Below are 20290 nucleotides of genomic sequence, written 5' to 3' on the forward strand. Positions count from 1 at the left end.
AGCTACCACAATGTCATGCCAACCAGCAAAGCACCTTGGGTGGATTGGCAAACAGGTAGGGTCCCTGTTTCCACTCGGTTCTCATAGCACTTTTTGGCTGATCATTTTCTAAATCTCAAGTTTTGGATTTAGGTGATCTGGGCACAGTTAGCACCACTTCCAAGGATCCAGGACTGAAGGGGACGTCTTGGTCCATTGCAGGTTCAAGACGTTTTGATCCTTTTCTGTCCCTGAGGCTCTGATCAGGAAGCTAGCCAACTACCCGATAGAGTCACTCTAGAGTCTTGGGTTTAAGCAGGAAAACAGGTTTCAAGCATCAGGTCATGCCTCTGAGGGCACAGGGCAGGCTTCAGCCACAGGGCAGTTCTCTTGGTGCAGCAGGGCAACAAGCCACAGGCAGGAGGGCAGTCCCCTGAGAGGTCTTCCAAAGGTTCAGAAGTGAACTGAAGATTGGGTCAGAGGGTCCTAATTTTATACCTGATGCGAGTGATTAAGTGAAAGAAACTTCAGTAGTTTTTACCCCACAGAAGTGTGTGGAATTTCCTGCCTCCCTGCCCTGGTCACCGACTGTCTACAGTCACAATAGGCTAATGTTAAGTTCTTTGTGTATGAGCTTAGGCAGTGTCTTTGAAGCGGGCTGTGCACAGCTCCACCCCCTCATTCTGCTTGGATGGTCCATCCTGCCTACACCTAGTCCATTTATTGTGTAACTGTCTCGGAGGCATACCCAAAGGCCAATTGCTTCTACAAATAGTTATGTGCCCCAGGAAACAGACTGCAGGCACTAAATGGTTAGGACAAGAAATTGTCAACTCTCTAAAAGTAGCATTTTCAGAATTGTGACTTAAACTCTGACTTTATCATTAAAGAGGATTTAAAATAACAATTCCATGGACACCAAACATGATATTTCCACCTGCTCCCAAACAAAAGTTATCACTTTTTAAATGTAATAAGATAACCCAATGTTATCCTATACGAGATGTAGGCCTCACAGCAGTAAAACACAAATTTGAGAATTTTTCACTAACACTTAAAAGTAAATGTTAATTTGTTTTTAAATAGCATGCACCCTGTCCTATGGGCTGTTTAGGGTCTAAACTAAGGGTGACTTAATTTTATTAAAAAGAGAGTTTTCAGCTTGGCAAAAGGGTTATTTTGCTGTGTCTAATTTGCAGATTAAAATTACAGACAGGCTGCAGTGCGGGGGCCTGAGACATGTTTAAACTTAAGTGGGTGTCACAATAAATGCTGCAGGCCCACGACTAGCATTTCATTTTCAGGCCCAGGGTACATGTAGTACCACTTTACTAGGGGCTTCTAAGTAAATAAATTGTGCCCATTGGTTGTAAGCCAATTTTACCCTTTTTAAACGAGAGAGCACAAGCACTTTAGCACTGGTGTGGTAAATTTTAATTACCTAGACCTAATTTATGCGGTAAAATTCAATAAGAATAACTCAGTAAAAATAAGAGGCAGAATCCGTGGTATTTGAGGTTATAAAAGGGAATTTATTCCTTACAAAGGAATTATGGTTCGAACCAGGCAATCGGGTTCCGTCACCACGAAGGTTCAGGAAGGGATCGGCAATACATTATTGACAGGTTATAATATATATAGTAAATGCATTACAGTAAAGACAGATGCAGGAGGCGTAACAGCTGATAGGAAAGATAAGAATACACATACGTAATAAAAAAGGCGTTACAATAGGCGTGCATAAAGGCGTATACTAGAAACGTCATTATGAGGATGTCACAGGTGGGTGGATCCATAGAAGAATCCTGCAATGTCAGCAGAAATACATGGCAGAGATGCGCGCGCAGCCGCATGACGTGTGATTGACGTGTAACTAGAGGGTGAAGGGGGCTTGACATTTAGCCCTACATGAGGAGACAGAAGTCTGGGATGTCAGAACAACCTAATCCCAAATCGTATCTAATATCTTGTGTTTAAGGAACTATATTATCTGGAAGGAAAGGTCTCTCGAACAGAGTCTATTCTCTACTGACTGCTAGTGCGTGTACAAGCGTCTAAGTGTCTACATGAGATGCGAGGGGGCATGGGCCTACCATGGCAACAGAAGTCATGAATTACTTGCACGGAGACAGTAAGGCCGGGCCCTTTGCTCTGTAGCTGGAAGGATGTTTACCTAAACTACTAGACAGGAATGTATTGGATGAGGAGCGGAGCAGATAACTTGAAGGCTGAATACAGTCTTTGGCAGGCAACAGGCCGGGCCAGGCACCGTTAGCCGCGCAGGAAGTAAGACAAAGGTCATGGATACAGATACAGGTCCAGGCTGGAGCATTCAGAGGCAGAAGGCAGGAAAAGCTCGATGGCAGAATTCAGGGCCTACTCGCCTGAGCTGTAAAACGTGAAAAGTATACCATATAAAGACGGTGGCAAGGCATACTTAGGAACGGAATATTCGACCCATTCAGGACGGATCTGAAAGAGGTCATGTTAACGTTGGACACAATTGTATTTGCGTCTTCATAACTTGAAGTGGAGGGAACATACATGTACTTGTAGCATGTACATGGAGCCGTTGGGGTCTAAGATAGGGGACACAATTGACCATAAAAATTCATATTTCCTCATTCCCTCCTTGTCCCCTATGGACCCTTCATGAAATATCGATCCTCAGGAATCCATCAATCTGTTCATGTAACATCATTTGCTCTTCTTTCTTCTTCCGGGATTTTGAATGAAGACTTGAACGTGGAATACATGATGTGGCACACAGGCCGCAAATCGCTGGTCCACATTGTAGACACAGGCAACAACTGAATATTATGAGAAGGCCAATACCTAGGAAGGATAGGATTTTCCATCCCCAGGCTGACAACACGCTCCAGAGCCAACCGGACCAAGTCCAGGTGCCTGGATTCTGGTGTATCTGGCTTACAATCTTATGAAGACGAGTTATGGCTTTATATACTGATGGCGCGTTTTCTGGAATGAAAATACAGCAACTCGATCCGATGACCCTACAGGCCCCGCCCCTATCGGCTAGGATGACGTCAAGGACAAGACGATTTTGAAGAACAACAATCCGCATCGCAGACTGTTCCTCTGTTAAGTTGCCTAGGGCAGAGGTAGTTTCATTCACTACTGCTTCAAGGGTTCTTGTTAATCTACGTATCAGTTTACTATTAGTGACAACACCTATGTAGGGAAAGAAACCTTTATTGAAATCTGTGTATTGCTCCCATGCCGTTTCAGTGTAGTCGACAATCGGGAGATCTCTCTGGGGTCTATTGTGTACTAAATGGGTATTCCTATGATAATCAGGAGGGGCTAGGAAAACAGGTGGCAGAAGGAATGCAATGTAACAGGTACCATCCCAATCTAGAGGTAAACGTATATATGCGGTATGACCACATATGAAGTAGGAATGACGAGAAGCTCTAAATGTAGATTTGCCTTGATCACGGAATTCGATCACAGTGGTACATTTACTATGACCCACGTGTACTGAACCATTCTTTCTTACACATAATTCACCTTTAACTGGAAATACTGACATAGCGGGCAAGACTGGTGCAGCTTCGGATTCAATATTCAGAATCATGAGGTTAAGTGTAAAGTTACCTAATCCATATACTTCATTTTCTAGATCAGTTCCTGTTCTTTTGGGAAGTCCCTCCTTGTTAGGGTAGCAGACTTTAAGCAAAACTAAGTTCAGGTTTCCCCATACCCAGTTGCTCTGGAAAACTACAGTGTTTGAATCTAAAGAATTAATCAAACTAAACCATTTTCCACAGGAACCATTGTGTGTGAATGGATACGGAAAGAGAGGCAGAACTCCCTTGTATTTCTGATAGGGAGGGAGTCGGCCACATATCCAACAATTTGTAGCATTGCTTGTCTGATGAGAATGATGTAACATACTAATGAATGTGTTGTTGCGCAGCGCAAATCTGTAGGACAACTCATGTGAAGGTAATTCACTAAAAGAATGTTCGGCAGTAACATTGTAAGCAGAATGAGCACGCTTGAAAATAGGATAGTACATGTGCAACAGTATACTTGCAGCAATAATCAAAAGACTTAGAAAAAACATAATTAATAATGTCACTACACAGTGACTACGAAGTGATTTACAGTATGCATGTTTCTTGAGCTGTTTCTGTCTATTTCTCTCTCTAATTCGGTCTAGAGGATACATGTCAGAGACTAATTCAACCGATTCACCTAGGAGAGGACTTAAACAATCGAATTGTCTGACTTGCTAGACCTTAGTTTCAGTTTATAGTTTTGAGATTCGGTTTTCTCAACCAGGGGGAGTTTTGAGTCAGTCTCTGGAAGGGGGCAGGGCTGAGAGTTCAGATCAGACGGTAGTCCATGAAATTTCTTGATATGGCTCGAGTGTAGCCAACCCTTGCGACCCTCGACCTTCACTGCTGTCCTCGTGGTCAGAAGTACCAGTTTTGGCGTTTGCCAGCGAGGCTCCAGCGGGCTCCTCCTGTCGAAATTTCTTATGAAGACAACGTCTCCAGGAACCACTTCATGGGGCTTCACCTCGGTGTTGTCGGGAAAGGCTGCAGCTACCTGTGAACGGCAAGATTGTAGTGCAGACATCAAGGAAGCAAGGTAATCTGTCAGCATATTACAATCAACATCAGTGATTTTACGAGGTGTAGGCGTCCCCCACATATTTGGTGGCCTACCGAAGACCACCTCTTACGGGGATAGCCCTGTTCGAGAATGTGCTACCATTCTCATGTAAAAGAGTGCAACTGGTAAGGCTACTATCCAGTCGACGCCTTTCTCTCTGCAGATTTTAGAAAGTCGAATTTTCAGAGTCTGATTATGACGCTCCACGAGACCTGCTGCCTCGGGATGTCGGACACAGTGGAATTTCCATTGATAGCCTAACAAGAGTGAAATGTGTTTCATTAGCTCGGATGAGAACGGTTGGCCGTTATCTGAGTACACGATACGGGGCAAACCATACCGTGGGAAGAATTCACGAACTAACTGTTTGGCAGTAGTCGGGGCAGTGTAATCTGAGACGGGATATGCTTCTGTCCAACGGGAAAGAGCACATACAACTACGAGGACATATTTGAATCCTCGACAACGTTCCATCTGGATATAATCCATCTGGAGGACTTCAAAAGGGTGATCGGGAGGTTGAAATCCACCTTGCTCTACAGGAATGCTTTTACCGGGGTTGAACTGACAACAAATCATACAAGTTCGGACTTTCTGTTTGGCTGCAGCTCGTAAGTGTTTGTTGAACCAAATGTGTTGAATACTATCTAGCATAGCTTTTTCTCCCAGGTGCGCTGGACTATGTATTGTGTTAATGATAACTTGAACCATGGAATCGGGGAGAAACCATATAGATTTTCCCTTCGTCATCCATCCCTGATCTGTTTGGATCCCTCCTAATTCAGTCCATTTCTTTATTTCCTCTGGTGTAGCATGTGTCTGTATGTCAATTACATCAAGGGCGGGATCCTTAACTGTCATGCAGTGTGTCGATGTCGGAACTATTGTCTTTGTCACGTTCGTTGCGTGATTCCGATTCTGAGCTGTCTGTTTAGCTGTTCGGTCTGCTAGATCGTTACCCTGGGAAATAATATCGGTGACTTTTGTATGGGCCTTACACTTCATGATAGATATCGCAGTAGGTAGATGTATTGCATCTAATAGAGCTTGAATGAGGGGACCGTGTTGAATGTTGGCACCATGAGAAGTCAAATAACCTCTCTCTCGCCAAAGGACTCCGAAGTCATGGACAACTCCGAATGCATAACGTGAATCTGTGTATATGTTAACTTTCCTATTTTTGGCTTGAATACAGGCTTGTGTCAGAGCGATGAGCTCTGCTGCTTGAGCTGACAAAGTGTTAATACGATTCGTTTCAATGACTTCAGTGTCTGTTGTGACTGCATAAGCGGCCACTAATTCTCCTGTACTTGTTCTCATGCATGAACCATCTACATAAAATGTCAGATCTGGATCTGATAATGGAATGTCTGTCAAGTCTTGTCTGGGTTTCGTCGTAATAGTAATGACTTCAATACAATCATGTGCCAGTGGGTCTGTTCCACTTAATGGCAAAAGTGTGGCAGGATTTAATGTACTACAACGTCTGATTTCTATGTGTGGCTGGAACAATGTTAGTTCATAACCCGTCAGTCGTGCTATAGTCAAGTGTTGTGTTTGTGTCCGGTTCAAGAGAACCTCTACTGCGTGTGGTACTTGTACTGTCAATTGATGTCCTAATACTATGGAATCGCTTTGTCTGATCGCTAAAGCTGTCGCTGCAACTGATTTCAGGCACGCAGGAAGAGCCTGAGCTACGGGATCTAATGTGCTAGAAAAGTAAGCACATGGCTTGTGTGAACCTGCTTGTTCCTGAGTGAGTACTGACAAGGCAGTACCTTCACGTTCTGTAACAAAAAGTGTAAAAGGCTTACTGTAACATGGTGTCGCTAAAACAGGTGCTTGGCATAAGGCTTTCTTTAAGTCTTCAAAAGCTTGTGTATGTTCTGGAGTCCAAGGGAGGACAGTCGATGTCGCTGCCTCCTGGGTTGTCAACTGAATGAGTGGTTTTGCTAGAAATGCGTATTGGGGGATCCACTGCCTACAGTACGAAGTGAGGCCTATGAAGGCCCGTACCTCCTTTTGTGTCTTGGGTGGTGGCATGTTTACAATTAACTGGATGCGGTCAGGTGTGAGCTGTCTCCCCCCCTTGGACAGCAAGTGCCCAAGGTACACAACTTGCTGGGCACAGAATTGTAGCTTCGAAGGGGACACCTTGTGCCCCTTGTCGGCCAGAAAATGTAAAACCGTCAGTGATGCTTTTTCACATTCGGGTTCGCTTCGGGCGGTGATCAGCAGATCATCGACATACTGAAGCAGTGCAGTGTTAACAGGCATGTGGATACTGTCAAGTTGTCTTTTCAGTGCTTGGCTGTAGATGCTAGGACTTTCTGTAAATCCTTGAGGTGCGCGTGCGAATTTAAAGCTTCGTCCATTTAAACAGAATCCGAACAAATATTGGCTTTCCGGATCGATTGGGACGCTAAAGAAGGCGTTCTTGAGGTCAATTACAGTGAAGAACATTGCTTCTGAATCAATAGCTGTCAGTAATGAAGAGATATCTGGGACCACGGGATATTGTGGTACAATGCATTTATTCAATTCGCGCAGATCAATAACTAATCGATATACTGGAGGTGCTTTTGGATCAGTTCGTTTAAGAATCGGAATGATCGGAGAATTACATACATTGGAGTCGGTTTCCACAACCACTCCTTGTGCAATGAGCTCGTCAATGATTTGCAGTAAAGCCACTACAGCATCTGGAGGTAACTTGTATTGTCGCATTCGTGGTAATACCACTCCTGCTTTGAGTGTGACTCGATATGGTGTAATGTGCATACAACCTACATCAGTGGGGCCTTGTGCCCATAAATGTGCAGGTAGATTCTGTAACCGGTGATCCATGTCTCTTGACACGTAGTGACCTTTAAAGTCACGCAAGAATAGTCGTACTCCGTCCGAAGAACAACATATTATAGCTCCTAGAGCTTTCAATGTCTTTATACCTAACAAGTTTTCTGGACATGATTTAGTAAGCAATAAATCTGTAGTCCGTGTCAATGGACCAACTGTAAGTGGAAGCGGTTGCGATACTTCGTTAATAGTAGGCTTTCCTGAAAAACCAAGGGAAATATTCTGTGAGCCTGAGAGGGGTGCCCCTGGAACCTCGTCGTGACTTATAGTTGTTCTGCTTGCCCCTGTATCAATTAAAAACTTTCTGTCTTTCCCTAATACTTGACTCTGTACATAAGGACCCTCTTGATCTACGGGAACCTCAATAAGGGGTAAGCCAACTTCCCTCTCTAGGCTATTTCATGTGTATCGCTGATAATCTGGATAGTCATTTTGTGCATACTGGTACATCTGTTGTGTCGTGTTTTGTGTTGCGGCAATAGGCTGTGACTGTGGTACCGCTACGGTCTGTTGTGCAGCTTGCATAGGCTGTATATTCTGAGGTGCTTGTTGTTGGATCTGATCCTGTCTAGGCGGACGTGGTCTCTCCTTGGTTTTACCCGTAGAGATATTATGTTTCAGAACTGCACAATCGTTTATATAATGACCTGGCTGTTTACAATAGTTGCATGTCCCTTTTACAGGAACCGCTGAGTTACTGGACTGTGTCGCACCCTTTTTATGACCGTCAGCTGGAACTGACTGAGCAACAAGCATTTTCATTTTTGTGTCTTTCATACGTCTTTGTTCGTGTTCTTGTTCTTCTCTAATTCTATTCTGGTGATACTGTAACATTTGTAACATTTGTGAAGGAGTGTTAGCTTGCCAAGTGCTCTCAACTTTCAATACTCTGTTTTTAACCTGGGGCAGGGAATTCTCGACTAGTTTTGTTACAAAGAGATGTGGATATGACTCGCTATTTGCTTTTAGGCCGCTATTAATGCCAAAACACTTTTCAAATCGGGAGTAGAAATCACTAGTGTCTTCCTCGGGTTTCTGTTTACAGGCTGAGATTGCACCCCAGTCTTCCTTTTTCGTAGTTAATAAACGTGGCAATACTTGTACTAATAATCCTGGTAATGCTTTAATTTTTTCCCCAAGCCCTCGGCCTGCTGTTCGGGCTTTTTCTTCGTTTTCTAATGCGGTCCAATCAATCTTTTGGTCTCCCACCTCCCATTCCTTTTCTTTGAGTTTCTCGTAAATACCGGCAGGCAATAATACTTTTAATATTTTCATAATGTCAGGATAGGTATAATCACCCATGAGTAACATGTCCTTTAGTTCACGGTGAAAACCTGCTGGATCTTTGTCATGACTGGGCACTAATTTTTTCATTTCCAATAGTTCTATTTTAGTTATGGGCGTGTACACAAACACGCGCGAAAAAGAATCATCCACATTTTTAACTGGGTGCACTTCGCGTAAGGGATTCTGTCTGTCTATGTAATACATTTTTCTTTCCATGGAGGGAGCTGAATCATGCTCTGGACATAGGAAGGCACTGTATCGATGCCGATGTTCTAGAATTTCTTTAATTAGATCGGTACCCATACCTCTCCATTTATTCGTGAGTAATTCTATCAGTATATCAGGTAGGGGACCAGGATCGGAGTGTTCGTTTTTATACAATATAAGGAGGTGTTGTATCATGTATATACCAGCTAAACGCTGTTCGTCTGGTGTGAGATTCAGAAACGTGTGTGCTAGCGCATCATCACTGTATTTTTCAGAACTGTCAGCCCATTGTACTGCTGACCTGGCTAATTCTTGTTCATCCATAGAATCGAGCACATGGTACCCCCTTCGTTCTCGAAGTAATTTATCAGTAGCCTGGAATAAGTGTTCAGGGGTCCTTGGATTTGATATAGTTGCTTGAAAAATTCTGTTACATTCTGGACGTATCGGACGCATTGCATTATTAAAAGATCTTCCTTTTCCTACATAAGCTATCGTTTCTCTAGCTGGTAATTCTAATTGTCCTGTGCTCATTTCTGACTGTTCCTCCTCCTCTCCCTCTGATTCAGTTTTATCTGCCTCTAATCTTCTTTCATGTATTCGTTCTACTTCTTTTCTGATCTTTCGGTGCATAACTTCTATACTCTTCTGTTTATCATGTTTTCCGTCTGCTATATTCTGACCCCATCTGGTAAGTACTTGCATTTCCTCCGGATCTACCTCAGGCCTATCTCTGTTTCTGATCAAGCAGTTTATGAAGAAGCGTAACAATAATTTTTGCATGTCCACTTTCTGGTATTCCATGGCCTCGCCAATACTTTCAGGACCTTCCCCTGTTTGGATAAAGTGATATATTTTGTCTAGGTGACCAATCATTCCTGGTAGCGTCATTAGATAGGTCGAAACTCGTCGTAAACGTACTGATGATAGCAACATTCTGTCATGTTTACCGGGCACTGGATCATATCTACAATCTGTAAGAGGCTCATTAAATATATTGTGATTGGCTGTTTGGGGTGTACGTTGGTGTGCTAAATCCCTATAAGTCAACCTAGGTGCTGGCGGCGGCGTGGAAAAACCTCCTGTCGCACCTCCTGTCGCACCTCCTGAGGTGCCAAGTCCAAAAGGATTTGTTGGATGTAGGGTAGAGAGTGTAGATGCAGGAAGGACTGTAGAAACTGGTGGAACGTTTAGAACGTGAGGAGGAGTTTGTTGCTGCGGAGGTGGGGGCAGATGATCTTGGGATTGAGCGTCGTCAACAGGTGATGCGCGTGGCTGCGCACCATTAGTATATTCGGGGGCGGCATCATCTAAATAGGAAGAAAGGAAAATGTCCTTTGCGGTCTTGGGATGTACTTTAATCGGGAGTAATGGAGGTGGCAGATCTTTTGGTACCTCCAGGGTGGCCTTAGGCAAACCCTCGGCCGAAGAGGATACATACCATTCATAAGAGTGTTTCGTTGTCTGTCTACTTGTTCTGTTTTTACTCGGATACCTTCGTCAATTAATATGTTTTCTCGGGTTTTGTCTGAATTCTCTCTACTTTTCTCTTCTTTTCTGAACGCTTTCTCTGCGCGTCTATGCGATTCTTTACGCCATAATTCAATGGCATCTTTCTGTGACTGTCTGGCTTTCTTTTTCCATAATACTTCTTCTACTCTCATGATGCAATCTGCATCCCATGTCCCAGCAACGGGCCATCTCTGACTCTTGGCTAAATCCTTGGTGTAGTCCACCCATAAATCAAGATATAATACGGCATCTAGGCCATGTTTATGGTACATAAAGTACCCTGGAGTGTCCCTAGGTGGAATGGGAACGGCTTCTTCGAGTATCCCTTTTCTAGTTTTTATCTGTCTTAATTTCGAGAATAACGGCATCTTAAACCTTGCTACTTGATTCTTACTCGGACTTGAACACAATTAATACAATAAACACAGTAATGATGATCGAACAATCACTCATACCACGACATTTAAAACATATCAAAACATTTTAGAACGAACAATAATAATTAGAATAAAACTAGTTAACTGCATAATACTAGATATACTGGATGTACTGCTAAACAGTACAGATACACTGCTGAAACAGTGCAGACCGGATCTGTGTACCCAAACCCGTCTTGACCGGCACAAACCAATGTGCACGTCCAGATGCGTCCCCAGCAACGGTACTCACCGGGAAGCACGGAACGGAAGGCCTCGGAAACTGGACTGGACTGGATCGGACTGGACTGGACTCGTGACTCGTGACATAGATACTTCGGAACTTCGGAATCTGGTGGGCCTCTGTATACCTCGGATCTTGCTCTCTCAGCTAGGCTCTGTTCGGGATTCTCCGCACTCCTCACCGCCTCGTCTGGGTGTTGATCGCAGCCTCAGTCGCCCCCATTGGCCTGAGGGAGATACAGGAAATCCTGCGGGTACGCGTAGTTGTCCGTCCGGCTGTGGCAGGAGACCGGGTCTGCAACGCACCTCCGGCGCGTGGGGTGTGAGAGGTGTCCCTGTTCGGGCGCCAATTATGTGGTAAATTTTAATTACCTAGACTTAATTTATGCGGTAAAATTCAATAAGAATAACTCAGTAAAAATAAGAGGCAGAATCCGTGGTATTTGAGGTTATAAAAGGGAATTTATTCCTTACAAAGGAATTATGGTTCGAACCAGGCAATCGGGTTCCGTCACCACGAAGGTTCAGGAAGGGATCGGCAATACATTATTGACAGGTTATAATATATATAGTAAATGCATTACAGTAAAGACAGATGCAGGAGGCGTAACAGCTGATAGGAAAGATAAGAATACACATACGTAATAAAAAAGGCGTTACAATAGGCGTGCATAAAGGCGTATACTAGAAACGTCATTATGAGGATGTCACAGGTGGGTGGATCCATAGAAGAATCCTGCAATGTCAGCAGAAATACATGGCAGAGATGCGCGCGCAGCCGCATGACGTGTGATTGACGTGTAACTAGAGGGTGAAGGGGGCTTGACATTTAGCCCTACATGAGGAGACAGAAGTCTGGGATGTCAGAACAACCTAATCCCAAATCGTATCTAATATCTTGTGTTTAAGGAACTATATTATCTGGAAGGAAAGGTCTCTCGAACAGAGTCTATTCTCTACTGACTGCTAGTGCGTGTACAAGCGTCTAAGTGTCTACATGAGATGCGAGGGGGCATGGGCCTACCATGGCAACAGAAGTCATGAATTACTTGCACGGAGACAGTAAGGCCGGGCCCTTTGCTCTGTAGCTGGAAGGATGTTTACCTAAACTACTAGACAGGAATGTATTGGATGAGGAGCGGAGCAGATAACTTGAAGGCTGAATACAGTCTTTGGCAGGCAACAGGCCGGGCCAGGCACCGTTAGCCGCGCAGGAAGTAAGACAAAGGTCATGGATACAGATACAGGTCCAGGCTGGAGCATTCAGAGGCAGAAGGCAGGAAAAGCTCGATGGCAGAATTCAGGGCCTACTCGCCTGAGCTGTAAAACGTGAAAAGTATACCATATAAAGACGGTGGCAAGGCATACTTAGGAACGGAATATTCGACCCATTCAGGACGGATCTGAAAGAGGTCATGTTAACGTTGGACACAATTGTATTTGCGTCTTCATAACTTGAAGTGGAGGGAACATACATGTACTTGTAGCATGTACATGGAGCCGTTGGGGTCTAAGATAGGGGACACAATTGACCATAAAAATTCATATTTCCTCACTGGTTAGCAGTGTTTAAGTGCACAAGGATCTAATGGCAACAAAAACAAATTCAGCAAAACAGGAGAGTTAAAAAGGCAAAAGGTCTGGGGTGACCCTTCAGAGAAGGCCAACTCCAACAATGTTGATTCGAATACTGTGAAGCACTGTGAGGCAACGGCAGTTAGCAAAATGAAGTTCATTCAAACATGCATGTAGTGTGAGGCACAAGCTTTAAGCAAAATGAAGTTGATTTAAATACGCCCACAATGCTAGGCACAAGTTGTGGGCAAACTGTTAATTTAGATACACATGTCCCTTTTCTGCACTTGCTCCACAGAGCTGCTGGGTACACAAGCATTGGCAAACCCAATAGCTTTGACGTTTGCACTGTGTGCATATACCTTACAAATACCAAACCCATTAGCTTTGCTAATATTTTATTTGTTTTTAACTGCAAGAGATAATGAACATACTCTCGAGGGAAAGAACTTTCATGTTAGTTTAGCCTTTTGTCTGCTAATCTCTTTATCAGAGCTGATTGTGCGGTGTGCATTTCAGCCTCAGCTCTACCGCAGGTGTGTGAAATAAGGCAAAGTCCCCTGCAATTAGCGCTTAGAGGCGAGCTGATGGTCAGCAGATTCTGTGAGATACCTTGACAGGTTAATGGACTCTCAGACCAGAGAGGCTCATGGCCCGCTGGGTGACTGATAGCATCAGTGCCAAAATTTAGACACTTTGAGACAAAAATTGGGGAACTTTATTCAAGCTCATGATTTAGCTGTACTGACTGTTTTTTGTAAACTGCATTTATACAAACCCCCTGTGCGGCCCAGATTCAGGATATCTGGTTACCTCCAGCCTGCGGGGAAGGGTTACTTGTGGTCAGGCTGGCAGCTCACTGCATAGAGATAATCTCTTTTTGATCAAGGAGCACGTGGAGCAGAAGCCGGTACGCAGCCAGCTGCTGAAACACAGCTTCAGCTGCCACGCCTGCAGCTCCTTAAATTAATATTTTTCATATTTTATGTACAACCATCACTACAGCTACCTTAAACTTTTCATACTGATGTGTGGATTTAATTTTCATGTTCATAAATAACATTTTGCTCGTTTGCAAAATTACTAGACTAATCAGGTCTCCCAATTTCCATCAATAACACATTCCAGCCCCCTACTCATTCTCCTTTAGTAGATGAGAGGGGCAAGATCAGCTTGTACATAACTACCATCTCATGGCATGTGACCAAACTCTACATATAGAAAATGATATGCCAAATACTTTGTTTATTTCTTACAAATATTAGGCGCCACAAGGCACTTGCACCCTGCCCATTTACCAATGAGAAGGAAAAGAATTAATTCAGTCACCCATGAAAAAGCCGTTAAATCTGTCCATTATCTAGGAGATAAAATATCCAGGACCATTCATTCTGCCCAATTATTTGCACATAAGGCAACAAGACCGCAACTCTGTCTGTCCATCTTTTTTTAATTTATTTTTTTACAAATAGCCAGTCTGCACAGTTTTGTACAGATAAGAACACTTGACATATCACACCCGCCTATTTTACTACACATAAAATATCACCTAGGTCCAACTAGCCAGGCCATACCCATCTCCAACACACTAAATGCCGCCTTGTTTTCCCGCTTTATTGCTGCTCTTTTACTATAGGTGATGCTAATAGCTAAGTCGCTGCCCACCCATGTTGCCCTCTTGACCAGCAGTGACCCCATCTTTTTGCCTGTTACTCCATCACTCTACTGTTGACCCCTGACATGGGTTACCTTGCTCTTTTTGTCCCAGAAGGACTTGGGCAGGAGCTGAGCTGGAAGGTGAGTCTTCCCCAGACGTGGGGGTTTCATAACATTCAATTGTTGCACCCCTAAAATAAAAATGTGGTCAGGTAAGAAAACGTCAGTGCCGAAATTCTTAAATTTAAACAGTATCATGGATTCACTGGCAATGTCCCTAATCCTGTCATTAACCCCTACGTCAGGTCTCGCCTAGGCAGCGCGCATGCTCTGCTCTAGAAGGGCATTTAGCCATCGGTCTTCACTTTGCAAGCACTGCACTCGTGCTTGTGGCAGCATCCACCTTGCCGGAGCGAGCAGCGGTGCGCCCACGTTAATTACAAACATATGGCCGCTGCTCGCTCCCGCAAGGTGGATGCTGCCACAAGCACGAGTGCAGTGCTTGAAAAGTAAAGACCGCTGTACTGCTTTTGAGTCAACTGTGACTGACGGATCAAAGACCCGCAGAGGTTTTATTGACAGCTCCCGGAGGAACTTAACTGATGGAAATAAAAAGAACTCCAGTGTAGGGGCCTGTCTTTGATCCTTAGCATAACGCAGCACTTACAATCTGCACTTCTATAACGAGATGGAAAGGCGCATGCGCACTCGCCTCTTCTACAGCGTGGCGGAAGACATTTGCACTTACCCCGGTTTGAAGTGCAGCAGATGTCTTTTACAAAGAATATTTTAATGGCAAAAGTATCCTCTTATCACGAGTTGTTTCACATAGAGCGGTATAACGGGTTTGTGGGACCAGACGTAGACCTCATTAGACACCCCAGGACATGACGGAGGGCACATAACATGGGAAGCGCTAGACGTCCAGCTATTACATTCGTTTATTGAGTATACAGGCACAGCAAACAAGTGTTTGTTTGCTATGCCTTATAAAGGTCCGTCAACGCAGCACAGCATTGTCTTGTCCCGTGTGAGAGCAGGCGTAATTGGTAGCAAATAACCTCTGGTTTTTATATTTCACATCTTTTGAAGGCTTCTTTCACACATTTACCTTACAATATTTTAGAACCTGATTCACATGAAGGTATGAAATGAGCAGTATCACACAATGTTTCCTCAATGACGATGCTGAGATTAGAACCCTTGTCTCTGAGTTCCAAAGACAGCTGATTCTTTGACACCAATATTCTATCATCATGCATCCTTTCATGCAGTCCATGAGAGGATTATTAACATGCAGGCTACGACTCCTCCCCAATAAGTTAAACATTGTAGGTGAGGGCTCTCTATTGATGGAGCCTCCCATTCATGAGGTTGGATCAGAGAATCCTATTAGACAATTCTTGGTGTGGTATTCCCACAAACGTTTTACCTTCACTCCTTGATTTTTGTTGAACTCTGTATGACCTTGACTTCGTGTTACCGGTCAATAGGGCCCCTTGTTTCTTATTTACTTTTAAAACGAGCATTGGCAAAACCAATTGTTCTGCCTCAACCACCACGCAATTACATACAACAAGCATTGGCATGGCCAATAGGTCTCGCCTTTGGGACCTTATAAGTGTTTAGTTATCCAGCACAATATCCTTGGTGCAAAAACATCAACTGTTGCATAGCTAAACACTTATAAGGTCCCAAAGGCGAGACCTATTGGCTATGTCAATGCTTGTTTTTTGAAGAGTCTGGAAATGCAAAGGCAAGGATGGTATCCCAGGGCTGTACCAAGTTTAATTTTATGTATGCCTGCCATTGTCAGTCATGTGCGTATGCACTCCTAATTGCAATGCACACTGACCATCTGATGCTCCACAGTTTATCTCCGCCCCAAACCCAGCTTCGGTATGCTCCTTTTAAAAGATGTGGCGAAGTCACATCCAGATGCACAAGTAAACCCCTGACTAACAGCTAGAATAAGCGAGGCCTGCTGTATAGAAACAGATGATGGGGCATAATAAATTGTAAAACGCTGTCAATTGGTTCGACCCACTCCCCTTTAAGTAATGTAAAACCAGTGCTTCTACACAGCTTGTTATCTGGTACACTCCCACACCTCATCTATTGCCCTCTCTTTGAGGCTGTGGGTCTTCCGAGATCCCCAGCCATCTTCCTTCTGCCAGCTAATCTGTACGTGTGCAACCTCACCTGTTGGGAGTCCCGGAAAGGTAGCTTCAATAAATGCCACACGGACATGGATAGAGTCACGTTTGCATTTTTCAGTATCACCGTTGTTGTAGATCATGTCCACAATTTCACTGATCCAGGTAGTCCCTTAGGAATAAAAAAAAATACCTTCATCAGGACTCACTTCTAATGGGTTGTGTTTCAGATCAGTAAGGGCTAGGAATGGCCCATGGGATAGCTAACCGATACCCCTGTAGCCCAGAGTTAGTGCTTTTGGAATGGATCTGGTGTGTCCTGCTTTGGGAGCTAGAATTATGTTTTCTGACTCACTGCGGCATTTAGTGCATAACTGTGTGAACTTTAAAGGCACAAGTGAATCTTGCATTCTATGAAATAGGCGATCAACTCTGCCCTCCTCTCAGGCTTTGAGACCCAAGAGAAACTCACCTGCCTTGGGGTAGGTGGCGATGATCAGGTCATCAGGCCTGGCTTGGGTTGCTTCTATCTCAGGCAAGTTGTCTGCTATACATTTAAGCATAGGCACCCCCTGCACTGGCACCAGCTTCAGGCGCAATAAGTGGGCGATGCTCTCCATACTGCAAATCAAGATGCAAACACTTGTCAACCAAGAACACAAAATGAACATTGAATAAACCATGTCAATAGTGTATTCCATCACCTCACAGGTCTCTCAAAATCCTAGAAAAATAGTATACTGAGATCACCTTGAAAATGTGCTATCAGTGGAACCCAGTGGCGCCTGGTGACATTTGAAAGTGGTGCAGTGGAATCCAGTGGTGCCTGGTAACATATGAAAGTGGTGAGGTGTAAAATTATTGTCGTACTGCACTGCGGCGAGCGAGCATAGCGAGCGAGCCTGAACAACCTACAGGGGGATTCGGGGGGGTTCCCTCCCGAGAAAATTTTGAAAAAAGAGTGGACAAATGGTGCATTTTCTAGCAAGTTTGAGAAAGCAGGAAGGTTTATAAAGCAATCAAAACAAAGTGATGAGAGGCAATACAGAAGAGTGTATAAATGGAGTCAACAAAACAAAAATTCTCAAATCCTCTTTGTTTGTGTGTTGCAATTATTTTTATTCTCTGTATTCCTCGTCCCAAACGCCACAAAATCCAAAGACCAGTTGCAAGTTGCTTGCAAACGTATCGCTCAAATTCCAATGGAGATTTAAATTGTGCCTTATGTTTCTTCTTGGATGCCGAAAAATTGCAAGTGGTTCGTACTTGGTTGAGGGAAGAAAGAGTTAATTATTAAACTTGCCACGGCCTTTACACAAAGTGAATGAATTGGATTGTGCTTACGTTTTCTGATCGCCCTGAGAAAGCCCCCTTGAGGCTGAAACGCGTTGGCTGTACAATTTGGTACAAGGAATACAGAGAATAAAAAGAATTGCAATGCACAAACGAAGAGGATTTGAGAATGTTCGTTTTGTTGACTCCATTTATACACTCTTCTGTATTGCCTCTCATGACTTTGGGGCCCATTAGGACCGCCCGCCATCCTCGCGGTGCTAGGACCAGCCGCCAGGCATGCGGCGGTCCCGCACCGCTGATTAGGATGCAACCGCCACCCAGGCGGTCGCATTCCGAATATTTGACATTGCAGCAGGTGCTGCTTACAGCAGCACCCGCCGCAATGCCATATGGACATGTTGTGCATTCCCATGCCCAACGTGGCAGGCACCGCATGGTGCCTGCCTCCTTGTGCATGGGAATGCAGGGTGGTACCATGGATAACCCCCAAGTGCACCCCCCACCCCCCTTGGGGGCCCATAACAGGCCCCTAAAGCACATCCCCGCCAGCTTTTCCATGGCGGAATCACCGCCATGGAAAGGCCAGTTACCGCACCCATCCTAATATGGATGGCGGTAACTATTAGTAACCAAGTCTGCCCGGCCAGCAATCGTAACAATTGCCGATGGCGGAAATGCGGCGGACGACTTTGCATCCGCCGCGATACCCCCGCCATAATTATATGGCAGGGAAAATCAAGTTGGGACGGCGGGCGGATCGCCACCGCAGTGGCGATCTGATCGCCATCCTAATGATCCCCCTTGTTTTGATTGTATTATATTTATGATCATGTGGCAGCTGGTCATTTGAGGTGGGCAATACGTGCTTGGATATGTATTAGTGAATAGTCTAGGTGGTGCAGTGTGTATCAGCCTTGCTGCCTCTCTTTGCTTTAACCCCTTGAGTGCCCGCCCCTTTCCCCGCCCTGTGCCGGGCTTTTCATTAGCGGGCGGGGTTTATGACGAGCTGGTCTCGTCATGGGCACAGCGCAACCGCGGCCCATGACGAGACCAGCTCGTCATGGGCACTCAAGAGGTTAAAAAAAAAAAAGGTTAATAAAGCAATATGATTGAATTATTTATCATTTAAGAAATTGCCAATTTTTATGATCTGTAGAGGACAATCTTTGCGTATGCTGATGTTATCATTTGCCCATATTAACTTTTGAACACACTGATACACTTGTAATGGTTTTAACTATTCAATAAATACATTCATTGACTGTGCAGTGCTGTACATCAATATGATGACACTATTTCCTTAAATTCGTTTTCTGTTTTCATGCAAGAAACACCATTTACATAAAAAGTGCAGAAAATATGTATACATTTCAAGTAGTACTCTGTGTAAAAAATGCCTGCATGTAACAGCAAAGGCTTCCCATGTTATCGTTTCTACTGGTGGAGTTGCCACACACCGAAACAACACACGTCCTCATGCAGTCACTGCACCCTAATAAACTTTACATCTACAGACCTCCCACTAAACTTGGGCATTGCTGCCACATTCACCAGTTAGCACAAACTGACCACTCGCACACCAGCCACTCTTCTAGCCACACACCCACCACGTACATAGCGCACTGAAGACGCTGCAGGTGAGGGAGAACATGTCAGTGCACTCAGCGCCATGTTCGGCAAGAAAGCGCTGCTAGGCACGGATATTCAGATTTATTTAAGGGAGTTTTGGCCTGGGGTGTAATCGGACTCAAATCAATAACCACTGTAGTGTAGTTTATATTTCCCTAATAGGCTCTGCGCATTGGAATAATATACCCTATAGATTTGGCATAGGACTGAGGTCAGTATGCCCCTATCGAGTATATTAAACTTAATTAATTTGTACCAGCTAACTCAGAGGCCACTAGAAACTCCTTGTAAACAAGAAGGGATTAGTTTCTGGCAACCGCATAAACATGACAACTTTGTTTCCCTTTAGAATCGGTACACTCTCCGAATCATGGAAACAACAGATAACAGTTTCACTCAGCTAATCATGATTAGTTTCTTCAGAGTTACACAGAAAGAATAGACAGGCATTTCAATAAAAGGATTTATTGAACAGTCTTGTTTCTCGTGTAAGAGATATGAGCTGTTACAATCACAAGACAGTTTGCAAGATAGATTATGTACAGCGTAAGCAGTAGAAATAAATAATACTGCGCTAGCATTATCTTTTATCTATGACACATATATTCATATACATAAATAACATAAGCTAAAAATGCGAGTACTCATAAGATGCTTCTCTAACTAGTTCTACCCCAGTGTACCTAACCTAAGTGTAGTACAGGGTAAGAAGTAGGTGATGTATTCTATAGTATGGTAGGCTATAGTTTGGTATGCTAAGTTTTAGTATGCTAAGAGTCCCTCTAGGTTCTAGTCAACTCCATACCTTGAAAATGAGAGAGATGGGAATCTCTT

General features: G+C 44.1%; 1 protein-coding gene across 1 annotated transcript in view; it reads right to left on the bottom strand.

Annotated features, from left to right (window-relative positions):
* LOC146866921 (sulfotransferase 1 family member D1-like) overlaps positions 1-20290 on the bottom strand; it is a 131564-nt gene that overhangs the window by 82594 nt on the left and 28680 nt on the right. Inside the window, exons 2-4 of the mRNA XM_085614678.1 lie at positions 17004-17152; positions 16578-16703; positions 14469-14566 (exon numbers count right to left, since the gene is read on the bottom strand). Coding sequence (XP_085470804.1) covers positions 14469-14566; positions 16578-16703; positions 17004-17151 — 372 coding nt within the window. The 5' untranslated portion in view covers position 17152. The remainder of the gene's footprint in view (positions 1-14468; positions 14567-16577; positions 16704-17003; positions 17153-20290) is intronic.

The sequence above is a fragment of the Triturus cristatus genome, chromosome 1_2 (genome assembly GCF_964204655.1).
Source record: "Triturus cristatus chromosome 1_2, aTriCri1.1, whole genome shotgun sequence".
Taxonomy (NCBI): Eukaryota; Metazoa; Chordata; class Amphibia; order Caudata; family Salamandridae; genus Triturus; species Triturus cristatus.